Source organism: Oncorhynchus mykiss, chromosome 17 (assembly GCF_013265735.2).
Source record: "Oncorhynchus mykiss isolate Arlee chromosome 17, USDA_OmykA_1.1, whole genome shotgun sequence".
Taxonomy (NCBI): Eukaryota; Metazoa; Chordata; class Actinopteri; order Salmoniformes; family Salmonidae; genus Oncorhynchus; species Oncorhynchus mykiss.
The window spans coordinates 13,181,047-13,193,995 of record NC_048581.1 but is presented as its reverse complement, the minus strand read 5'-3'; the positions used below and the strand labels follow the sequence as shown (position 1 = coordinate 13,193,995).

At 44.6% G+C, this 12,949-nt stretch overlaps 1 protein-coding gene across 3 annotated transcripts in view; it reads left to right on the top strand.

The window, feature by feature from the left end:
- LOC110485485 (guanine nucleotide-binding protein G(o) subunit alpha) overlaps positions 1-12,444 on the top strand; it is a 39,345-nt gene extending 26,901 nt beyond the window's left edge. For 2 of the 3 annotated variants that reach the window (XM_036948112.1, XM_036948111.1), the window contains 4 exons: positions 5,979-6,108; positions 6,251-6,322; positions 10,001-10,088; positions 10,415-12,444. In XM_036948112.1, coding sequence (XP_036804007.1) covers positions 5,979-6,108; positions 6,251-6,322; positions 10,001-10,088; positions 10,415-10,605 — 481 coding nt within the window. In that variant the 3' untranslated portion in view covers positions 10,606-12,444. The remainder of the gene's footprint in view (positions 1-5,978; positions 6,109-6,250; positions 6,323-10,000; positions 10,089-10,414) is intronic. The other variant, XR_005036663.1, reaches the window with a different exon arrangement.
- Positions 12,445-12,949: the final 505 nt, after the last annotated feature.

Below are 12,949 nucleotides of genomic sequence, written 5' to 3'. Positions count from 1 at the left end.
CCTCATTTTGTCACTGAGACTTTATCTCTAACAGCCAATTTGGCTAGTGCCAATCAGACAAACTTATATCTGATTGGTCTGTGATTGAGTCAGCAGGAAGTCAATATGTCAATACCCTAACAGGCCTTATCAACACACAGTGGACTAGAGTCTGATAACCGGGCACACATACAAACAAACATAGCAGGGATGTGACAAATGGAGAGAAACGTTCATGTTAAACTGCCACTTATTTTTATCGGCTTCCATTAAAACAGTAAGACGAAACAACTGTTCCAATGGAGCTCCTCTCTCTCTCTCTCTCTAAACAACTGTTCCAATGGAGCTCCTCTCTCTCTCTCTCTCTAAACAACTGTTCCAATGGAGCTCCTCTCTCTCTCTCTCTCTCTCTAAACAACTGTTCCAATGGAGCTCCTCTCTCTCTCTAAACAACTGTTCCGATTGAGCTCCTCTCTCTCTCTCTCTAAACAACTGTTCCAATGGAGCTCCTCTCTCTCTCTCTCACTCTAAACAACTGTTCCAATGGAGCTCCTCTCTCTCTAAACAACTGTTCTAATGGAGCTCTCTCTCTCTCTCTCTCAACAACTCTTCCAATGGAGCTCCTCTCTCTCTCTCTCAACAACTCTTCCAATGGAGCTCCTCTCTCTAAACAACTGTTCCAATGGAGCTCCTCTCTCTCTAAACAACTGTTCCAATGGAGCTCCTCTCTCTCTCTCTCTCTAAACAACTGTTCCAATGGAGCTCCTCTCTCTCTCTCTCTAAACAACTGTTCCAATGGAGCGCCTCTTTCTCTCTCTCTCTCTCTCTTTCTCTCTAAACAACTGTTCCAATGGAGCTCCTCTCTCTCTCTAAACAACTGTTCCAATGGCGCTCCTCTCTCTCTCTAAACAACTGTTCTAATGGAGCTCCTCTCTCTCTCTAAACAACTGTTCCAATGGCGCTCCTCTCTCTCTAAACAACTGTTCCAATGGAGCGCCTCTCTCTCTAAACAACTGTTCCAATGGAGCTCCTCTCTCTCTCTCTCTCTCTAAACAACTATTCCAATGGAGCTCCTCTCTCTCTCTCTCTCTCTCTAAACAACTGTTCCAATGGAGCTCCTCTCTCTCTCTCTCTCTCTCTAAACAACTGTTCCAATGGAGCGCCTCTCTCTCTAAACAACTGTTCCAATGGAGCTCCTCTCTCTCTCTCTCTCTCTAAACAACTATTCCAATGGAGCTCCTCTCTCTCTCTCTCTCTCTCTCTCTCTCTCTCTCTCTCTAAACAACTGTTCCAATGGAGCTCCTCTCTCTCTCTCTCTCTCTCTAAACAACTGTTCCAATGGAGCTCCTCTCTCTCTCTCTCTCTAAACAACTGTTCCAATGGAGCTCCTCTCTCTCTCTCTCTCTAAACAACTGTTCCAAACACAATCTGTATCCCAAGTGGGACTCTATTCTCTAAATAATACACTACTTTAGACCAGAGTAGTGTACCCTATAGGGAATAGGGTGTCATTTGGGATGCAACCCACACTCCAGTCTCCTACACCTGCTCTGTAAAATTCACTTCCTATGAATTATAATAACTAACAATATTACCTCTGCATTTCATATGAATTATGAAAACGTAACAATATTACCTCTGTATTTAAAAGGATAAACCATATTACCTGGGCTGTGGCGAGAGGCTTTTCATAAGGTGCCTTTGTTTTGCATCTAAACATTGTCACACTGCATTGTGGGAACTGCATGTCAATATGACACAGACCCTTTTACCTGTGTGTGTGTGTGTGTGTGTGTGTGTGTGTGTGTGTGCGCTTCACAAATTGGCAGAATATCTGTGTGATGGCCTCTGTCTAGGAGCAATACAATAGTTGATTTGGTTTACCTGAATCAACACCACACCACACGCACATACAATCAGCATGTAGGGTCATGGACACATGAAATTGAAAGCTGTCAATCAAACTGCACTATAGATGCTTTTATTGACAAAAATTACCCATCACATAAAACACACACACACACACACTCTCTCACACACACACCCCACTCTAGTCGTAAATATCTGTGGATGGGGGTACGGGGACCGAGTCCCCCGTTTTCAATTTCCTCAAAGACAATAACCCTCAGCACAACACAACACGGACGGACAGACGGGGAAAAGGTCAAATCTCTCCAAAGAAAATGATTTTTTTTTGTCCATTTCACCTTTGTCTAAACAAGATAGATACTGAAGTGGAGGTATCTGTTATACACACTTACGAGGAGAGGAGAGGAGAGGAGAGGAGAGGAGAGGAGAGGAGAGACAGAAAAAAACATATGACAGTTCTCTGGAATATCTTGTAACATTTATGAGATGAGACTTTTCCTGTGTGTATTTCACACCCAATTTCACTTCAATTTATGTTTTCAAACACATAATAAATTATGAATCACGCCAAATGTTCATTATTTGAATAATTGAAACGTAAACATTGGGCCAGGCATGTTGCACCACGTCTCTGGGCAGAGGCTCATCCTGATCTTTATATAGTGTGTGTTGTGCTTTGAAATGTTCGACCGTCTGTAGACGTCTCGATACATACGGCCCCTGTAGTAGTCTACGTTTCAGCCCCATAGGTGTGTGTGCGTCATCTAGATGTCAAATAAAAGTATTTTGAATTATTGCTGGCTGACAGGAAGTGGTTTCTGTTTGGTCTCTCTCTTGGTCTCTCTCTCGGTCTTTCTCGTTTTCCTCCTTTCTGGTCTCTCTCCTCCTCCTCACGCTTTGCTTTTGTTGTTTTTCTGTCACGTTGACTACTGCTAAATCCCACAGCCACTGCGGGGGCACTGCGGGGGCACTGCGGGGGCAGGTTAAATGGTAGAGCACTAAAAGGACCAGTGGATGAATGGGTGTGTAAGGCCTTCGTTGTCACCCGTTGTCTGCCTCTCTTTCAAAAAGACACAGGCTTTCACAGGCTTTTTATGACCCATAGTTGTTGACCGTGTGTTTGCGTTGTGGGCGGAGCTGTAATACCTGATCAGGTAAAAGGAGGAGAGGGAGGCTTCATTATAATATCTGTCCCTCTCTATTCTCTCTTTCATTCTCTCTAAAGTATGTGGTGAGGGACCCAGAGAAAGATGGGGATGGAGAGATGTATTCCTGAACCTCACACACACACACACACACACACTCTTCTTCAGTCAAGGTCAACGTAGGTCGCAGTTCGTTAGCTAACCCCTAATTAACTATGTAATGAAAGAACGAATGGAACACTTGTTTAATCCTCCAATCACATCGTCTCCTCCGTCTACCAGCCCTCGCCGCCCAGATGTCACGGGACAGTTTAGTGCATACACTCACACAGCCTGCTTACCATTGACCTGTGACCCCCTCATTCCGCCTCTAGAGAGATGAGACACCATCCCAAGTGGCACCCTATTCAGGTCCCATAGGGCTTTGGTGAAAAGTAGTGTACTATATAGGGAATAGGGTGCTATGGGGATGCGGCCTCTCTCCATTTCACCTTGTCTTCATCAGAGCATCAGATAATTAACCGACACTGATGAATGACCAATGAATTTACAAGTTAAGTGGGGCTGGGGGAGGGGAAGAGAAGAGGGTGGGGCTGGGGGAGGAGAAGAGGGTGGGTCTGGGGGAGGGGAAAGAGAAGAGGGAGGGGAAAGAGAAGAGGGTGGGGCTGGGGGAGGGGAAAGGGAAAAGAGGGGAGGAAGAGAAAAGAGGGTAGGACTGGGGGAAAGAGAAAAGAGGGTGGGGCTGGGAGAAAGAGAAAAGAGGGTGGGGCTGGGGGAAAAGAGAAAAGAGGGTGGGGCTGGGGGAAAGAGAAAAGAGGGTGGGGCTGGGGGAGGAGAAGAGGGTGGGGCTGGGGGAGGGGAAAGAGGAGGGTGGGGCTGGGGGAGGGGAAAGAGAAAAGAGGGGAGGAAGAGAAAAGAGGGTAGGCCTGGGGGAAAGAGAAAAGAGGGTGGGGCTGGGGGAAAGAGAAAAGAGGGTGGGGCTGGGGGAAAGAGAAAAGAGGGTGGGGCTGGGGGAAAGAGAAAAGAGGGTGGGGCTGGGGGAAAGAGAACAGGGGGTGGGTCTGGGGAGGGGAAAGAGAACAGAGGGAGGGGCTGGGGGAGGGGAAAGAACAGAGGGTGGGGCTGGGGGAGGGGAAAGAGAAAATGGGGTGGGGCTATGGGAGGGGAAAGAGAAAAGAGGGTGGGGCTTGGGGAGGGGAAAGAGTAAAGAGGGTATTGGCTAGCATCATTAGTTCATTTTGTGATTTTGAGTTGTGGTTGAAATTCGTTTTTTTTTATTGGCATTCCAAACACGGGGCCCTATTGGGATTCCAAACACGGGGCCCGATTGGCATTCCAAACACGGGGCCCTATTGGCATTCCAAACACGGGGCCCTATTGGCATTCCAAACACGGGGCCCTATTGGCATTCCAAACACGGGGCCCTATTGCCTCTGGTCAAATGTAGTGCACTATATAGGAATTAGTGGTGTCATTTGGGATGTAGAATGCATCTCACTGTCTCTGTCTATTGCCTTGGACTTATTTACCTCAGATAAAACCCTCAAAACACATCAAGAGAAATAAACTATTAAGTCCAATTAGCTACAGACCAGATGATCTGCTGCTCAAATGTTACAGATGTGGCTGGATGATATGATATACTGCACACACACCGAACACAGTGATAACACTAGCTGAACAGATGTTATAGATGTGTCTGGATGATATGAGATACTGCACACACACCGAACACAGTGATAACACTAGCTGAACAGATGTTATAGATGTGGCTGGATGATATGATATACTACACACACACCGAACACAGTGATAACACTAGCTGAACAGATGTTATAGATGTGGCTGGATGATATGATATACTGCACACACACCGAACACAGTGATAACACTAGCTGAACAGATGGAGCTGCTAGACAAGGTTGTGTACGAATAATAACCCCCAAATAAATACTATGCGAAAAACAAAATGTTTTAGTATATTTTAGGATGTTTTAGTATGTGACGTTTTGTAAATTGTACTCTGAATGCATCCTCTAATGCGCCATTGCGTTAACCCCTTGCCATTTGTTCATTTTGGTACAGCGTGTCAATTTATCTGATTATCAGCTGATTTCACACCATATTAGCCAGCACCAGTTTTAGTGTAGAATCTTCAGAGAGCAGAGACAAACTCACCAATACTCAACATGGACTGTAGCATATCAAGTTAATAGCAAATTAATAATTGTTATGGTTTATTGCGAGTAAAAAGTGATAAAAAAAAAAAAAACGTATTCATTGCCGTTGAGTGTGACGGTGTTCAACCGTTCGCCCCCGGACCTTTTAGGAGGGGAGGAGAAAAGAGACTGACATCACTAAATCCCAAATGAGATCCCTTTTTGTTTTAATGACGTTGGCTTACGCTAAAATACTACAGAGGTTTCCATCATCTCTGGCTTATTCTAAGCCCTCTGGCCCGTGTCCCAAATGACACTCTATTCCCCATGTAGTGCACTACTTCAACCAGAGCCCCGTGGGCCCTGATCAAAAAGACTGCTCTGAATCGGGAATAGTGTGCCAATTGGGACGCAAGCTCTGTGTGGACCTCGAGGGGCTTCACGGAGGACCCAGGTGTTCCTGAAGGACCCAACCGACGGTTCCCTCAATCTGAGTAAATTAATTAACTTACTAATTGTCTTTTAGCTAATTGATAAACACACACACACACACACGATCTAAATAGTAGCAGGTGTCCTATTTGAACCTATGCTGTGAACCTCCTGCTGACAGCTAACTGTCATTATCACATGGATCTAAAACACTCTAAACACATTGGCCAAACCACGACCACACTAATAACCTGTCTCACTGGCTGCCCAAGTTCACTACTCCACATAATCAATGAGTCTGATGTGTTCCATCTAATGTACACATTTCTCACTCGCTCATTAAAAAAATCATATATTTATACAAAATAATTCTCTCCCCCTTCCCCCTCTCCAGGATGTATGATGTGGGGGGTCAGAGGACCGAGAGGAGGAAGTGGATTGGTTGTTTCGAGGACGTCCGGGCCGTGGTATTTGTTGTTTCTCTCAGTGGATACGACATGACTCTAGTAGAGGACCCATGTATGGTGAGACACCCTCTCTATTGTTACCCCGACATCTTTACCTGTCATTTCCCTGATGAACACTGTGACAATATTACTACACATGGTCTGACGTGACAGACGCCTGTTTTACTAATGTTACATCTAATGATTTCCCCTCTTTCAGAACCGCCTACAGGAGAGTCTGAAACTCTTCTCTTCCATCTGCAACAACATCTTCTTCAAGAGTACCTCAATGGTAAGAGACCGTCTCTATACTGTAGTACCTCAATGGTAAGAGAGAGTCTAGATACTGTAGTACCTCAATGGTAAGAGACCGTCTCTATACTGTAGTACCTCAATGGTAAGAGACCGTCTCTATACTGTAGTACCTCAATGGTAAGAGACCGTCTCTATACTGTAGTACCTCAATGGTAAGAGACCGTCTCTATACTGTAGTACCTCAATGGAAAGAGACCGTCTCTATACTGTAGTACCTCAATGGTAAGAGACCGTCTCTATACTGTAGTACCTCAATGGTAAGAGACCGTCTCTATACTGTAGTACCTCAATGGTAAGAGACCGTCTCTATACTGTAGTACCTCAATGGTAAGAGACCGTCTCTATACTGTAGGACCTCAATGGTAAGAGACCGTCTCTATACTGTAGTACCTCAATGGTAAGAGACCGTCTCTATACTGTAGTACCTCAATGGTAAGAGACCGTCTCTATACTGTAGTACCTCAGTGGTAAGAGAGAGTCTAGATACTATAGGACCTCAGTGGTAAGAGACCGTCTCTATACTGTAGGACCTCAATGGTAAGAGAGAGTCTAGATACTATAGGACCTCAGTGGTAAGAGACCGTCTCTATACTGTAGGACCTCAATGGTAAGAGAGAGTCTAGATACTGTAGGACCTCAATGGTAAGAGACCGTCTATATACTGTAGTACCTCAATGGTAAGAGACAGTCTCTATAATGTAGTACCTCAATGGTAACACAGTCTCTATACTGTAGGACCTCAATGGTAAGAGACCGTCTCTATACTGTAGTACCTCAATGGTAACACAGTCTCTATACTGTAGGACCTCAATGGTAAGAGACCGTCTCTATACTGTAGTACCTCAATGGTAAGAGAGAGTCTAGATACTGTAGGACCTCAGTGGTAAGAGACAGTCTAGATACCCTAGGACCTCAATGGTAAGAGACCGTCTCTATACTGTAGTACCTCAATGGTAAGAGAGAGTCTAGATACTGTAGGACCTCAGTGGTAACAGACAGTCTAGATACCCTAGGACCTCAATGGTAAGAGAGAGTCTAGATACTGTAGGACCTCAGTGGTAAGAGACAGTCTCTATACTGTAAGACCTCAGTGGGAACAGACAGTCTCTATACTGTAGGACCTCAGTGGGAGCAGACAGTCTCTATAACGGGGTACCTCATTGGTAACAGACAGTCTCTATAACGGGGTACCTCATTGGTAACAGACAGTCTCTATAACGGGGTACCTCAGTGGTAACAGACAGTCTCTATAACGAGGTACCTCAGTGGTAACAGACAGTCTCTATAACGGGGTTCCTCAGTGGTAACAGACAGTCTCTATACCGGGGTACCTCAGTGGTAACAGACAGTCTCTATAACGGGGTACCTCAGTGGTAACAGACAGTCTCTATACCGGGGTACCTCAGTGGTAACAGACAGTCTCTATAACGAGGTACCTCAGTGGTAACAGACAGTCTCTATACCGGGGTACCTCAGTGGTAACAGACAGTCTCTATAACGGGGTACCTCAGTGGTAACAGACAGTCTCTATAACGGGGTACCTCAGTGGTATGGCCCTAGTCTAAAGCCTAATTCAAACGAAAAGCAAAGGTTTTTTTGCGCTTGTAAACAACCTTGTACACGCTGTAATTAGAATACAGGAGTGAATGAGAGAGAACAGATGGACTGTCAATGATGTCAGACGTCTGACAGAATGGTGTTTGGTAAGAGATCATGTGACCAGCAGGCTGGGCGTGAAGAAAATATGCCAAACTAGCCTAGCATGCAAAGTTCATTTATTTATCTTTTCAAATGTTGTAGTGCACAGATTTTGCCATGATTTATTTAATTTTTATTATGGCTAGAAAAGTCCCATCCGTACAGAAACTCTTCCATTGATAGTTACAGCTACTTGGCCAAGTCTAAACAGGGTTTGGTTGACATGGTTGTCCTCTAGTTGTCCTTTTGCTAATGGACAGGATGGAGAAGACGCTACACACACACACACACACGCTACACACACACACGCTACACACACACACACACGCTACACACACGCACACACACGCTACACACACACACACGCCACACACACACGCTACACACACACACACACACACGCTACACACACACACACTATACACACACACACACACACATACACACGCTACACACACACACACACACGCTACACACGCTACACACACTACACACACACACGCTACACACACTACACACACACACTACACACGCTACACACACACACACACACGCTACACACACACGCTACACACACTACACACTCACTGTTACGCATAGAGAGTCCATGGGGAGGACAGAGTGGGAACGGATGAGTGAAGCAAACATGAAGGAAGTCTTTCTCGTTCTCTCTCTTTCTCACTTGTCATTTATGTCACTCGTGGCTCCTGAGTGGACATGCCTCTGCAATATCTAACCACACACCTACACACACACACACACACACACACACACACACGACCGACCACAGCCTTTGTTCTAATAGGTCCCTTGTCACTCGTAATTAAACAGCGAACAGTAATTTAGATGTGCATTCTGCTTGCTTCCAGCCCACCCACACACACACACACACACACACCAACACACGCACCCGCCCTCATCAAATGAAGGACAGTGTAACGAGCTTGTTTAATGGGACCTCCTTTAGTGTGTTTTTCATGCCCACTTGGTGTGGTGGTGTGTGCATGCGTACGTGTGTGAGACCGAGTAATTAATCTATCAGGGCGTGTCTGTGAGTCTGCTAACCTATAACCCTCCACCCACTGTTCCACTGTGTTAATTACACACCACATTCTCACACACACACACACACACACACTCTCATTATTCTCTTCATTCAATTCAGTCCATCCATCATTATCTAGCCAGTTGTTGTTCTTTTAACCAAATGAACCAAAGCCAGGTAGAATGAGAACTCCTCATAGACTTTTAATTGGTCCACTAGTGAACCACTACAGTGAACTAAGATGCGTCCCAAATGTCAGTAGTCCACTATATAGGGAATAGCACGCCATTTGGGATGCAAGCCACTGAGTCAGTGTTGTGTACTGTGAAAGGGACAGTCAGTGGAGGGACAGTGTGTTGACTCACCCCACAATACTTGCGACAGCTAGCTCAATCAATCCTCCTGTAGCCAAGGCTTCACTAGGTAATTGATCTGAATTCGCCAGTGATCGCTCTCCCGATCACATGTACAGATTTGACCAATCATCAACTGGCATTTACGGTTGATTGATGAGCAGTATAATTCTGCAGTTATATCCGTATCACATGGAAGTGGTATTTACAGTAAATGGTTTGTCACCAGTAACCACAATATTATTATTGTTTGAATATTTATTGAACGTTGATTGAACGTTGATTGAACGTTGATTGAACGTTGATTGAACATTGATTGAACGTTGATTGAACGTTGTTTGAACGTTGATTGAACGTTGTTTGAACGTTGTTTGAACGTTGATTGAACGTTGATTGAACATTGATTGAACGTTGTTTGAACGTTGTTTGAACGTTGATTGAACATCCTCCCTGTTGTTCATCTGTATGTTTGTTTACCACTTTATGTATTTGTGTATAATTGCCGACCAGGGATGTCGGATATTTTGTATTTATTAATGTATTTGTTTATTTATTGCAGATCTTATTTATGAACAAGATCGATCTTTTTCAAGAGAAGGTTTTACATTCGGGGCGGCATCTGCGGCTGTATGTGCCGCAGTTCAAAGGTCAGTCACACTGACCACACCATAATACACACACACACACACACACACACGACACGTGCACCACACGCAATAGGTAAAACATATGTGACCAGACTGTTAATGCCATTGCAATTCATTGGTGTTGGACATAAAATGGCCTTCCTTGTCATTGATAAAATAACAATATACAGGCTTGAGATCAGATGAAGCCATCATGATAATACAACATCTTATCAAGATATGAAACTAACTCTGAAAACGGTATTGCCTTAAACCCTCTTTCTTTCCATCTCCCCCTCTTCCCTCTCTCTCTCTCGCTCTCCCCCTCTCCCTCTCTCCCTCCTCAGGTGCAGACTGTGACGTTGACGCTGCGGCCCGGTACATTGCCGGAATGTTTGTGTCTCTCAACGCCACGCCCAGCAAACTCATCTACCACCACTTCACCACGGCAACGGACACCTCCAACGTACAGATTGTCTTCCAGGTCGTCATGGACACCATCATCAAAGAGAACCTAGAGGCCGTCTCTCTGCTTTGATTGGTTCTAAGAGTTCCTATGAGTTCTAACAGTTCCGATGGTGCTGGTTGGCTTCTGGACTCTGGGGTGAAGTTTCCCTCGGTACAGAGCTAGACTCAGCTTCCCCTCACCAAATCATAACCTTAAAGGGTCAATCAGCTGTTGCTACGTCCATTTTTGGACTTAGCAACTGGCCCATTGATTCTTGAATGTAACTTATAAATGCCTCATGAGCTTCATTCAAAATATAAGCTTGTTTTACTCCGTTTGTAAACAACGTAAATGTGAACAAATAGCCTCAACGTGGTTAAAACTAGAATGTTGATATCATGGATTGACAGTCTTTGCATCCATAGCTCTAGCTATGCGTTTGAGAGAGGTTACAATTCTCCAGCCTCGTCCCTCAGCTGTTTACCAAAACGGGCGGGGAGACGGTTTGTTATCGTTTCAACTGCTGATTTCCCCTTTAACCGTTAGTGGGGATAATGGAAAACTGACCCAAGATCAACTGCTGATTTCCCCTTTAACCGTTAGTGGGGATAATGGAAAACTGACCCAAGATCAGTGACTAGGGGCTCCGTCACCCTACTCCGTTTTCTGGTTCTGGAAGAAAAGCGTGTTGAAGTCGACTTCATAATGAAAGACCCCTCGGTTCAGTTCCTCAGGAACTGTTTACATGACTTCACGGAACGAGGAGGAGGTCCATTGGAGAACATTTCACTTCCTGGAACGAGGACGAGGTCCATTGGAGAGCATTTCTCTTCCTGGAACGAGGAGGAGGTCCATTGGAGAACATTTCTCTTCCTGGAACGAGGACGAGGTCCATTGGAGAACATTTCTCTTCCTGGAACGAGGACGAGGTCCATTGGAGAACATTTCTCTTCCTGGAACGAGGACGAGGTCCATTGGAGAACATTTCTCTTCCTGGAACGAGGACGAGGTCCATTGGAGAACATTTCTCTTCCTGGAACGAGGACGAGGTCCATTGGAGAACATTTCACTTCCTGGAACGAGGAGGAGGTCCATTGGGGAAACATTTCTCTTCCTGGAACGAGGACGAGGTCCTTTGGGGAAACATTTCACTTCCCTCTCCTTGTTTTTGTGAACAATCATGGACTATGGTACATATTTATTTGTGTTATTGTTGTTGTTATGCAACCCTAATCAGAATATGAATAATACAACATCAACATTTTAATTCTTAACATACTTGTTATATTTCTTATTCGTACCAGAGCTCATTGGAGGGACCCTGTAGACGGTAATGATAGGCTTCCTCTCAGCTTTGGTTGCTCGGTTACTGTCATCCAGCTAAATGCTCACTCAGCTTAGTGCATGTCTTAGTGTGTGTGGGGGCAGGCAGGCAGGAGGATTTACCGTTTGTCCATTAGATGCGCGGGCAGTGTGGTACTGATGTGGAGGTGTGGAGTTATGGGTCCCTCATCCATACAGACTGTGTGTGTGAGGTAAGGGGTTCACTCATCCATACTGTGTGTGTGTTAAGGGGTTCACTCATGCATACAGACTACGTGCATTTTCCTTCCATCCATCAATGCCTATCACTCCTTAATGGGACAGAGATCACAGAAAACAACTGGCTTTATTTAACTGCAGTAAATCTCATCACTCTTGTGTCCTGCTCTCCTTTCCCTCCCTCTCTCTCTCTCTCCCTCTCTCAAACACCTCTTCCTTTTTCTCTCTCTCCTCTTTTTTCTTAATTTACATGTTTTATTCTGTCATTCATTTGGGGATTTTTGTCTAAGTTGCTCAACAGACAAGTATCTGTTGGAAGACTATTGCTATCAAACTATTGTCTAAGCATTTGAGAAATAAAATCTTACCATTATGTATTTATGTGAATCATTCCTAATTGTGCCCGTTTATGGGGTCTTGGGGGGTAAAAAAAAGTATATTTTTATGTACGCCTTGTAGTATTTAAATTCTGTTTAATATGCTTCTGTCATCTAATAACATTTTAATCTTGAGTTTTTGGGTTGAGATTTGGACACAGAATTGGATTATAATTCAGTCGATCTTGTGAAATAACTTGGTGTCTTCAGATTAATTGGCTATGCCGATGAAATAATTATTTGAATGTTTCGGAGTCGTTTGTTTACTGGCCGTGTCGTCGTTTTTAGGAAGTAAAACAAAGCAGATTTAAGTAATAAGGCCTGAGGGTGGTGTGGTATATATGCAATATACCACGGCTAAGGGCTGTTCTTAAGTACGACACACAGCGGAGTGCCTTGATAAAGCCCTTAGCCGTGGTATATTGGCCATATACCACAAACCCCTGAGGTGCCTTATTGCTGTTATAAACTTTGTTACCAACGTAATTAGAACAGTACTTTTTTGTCATACTCAT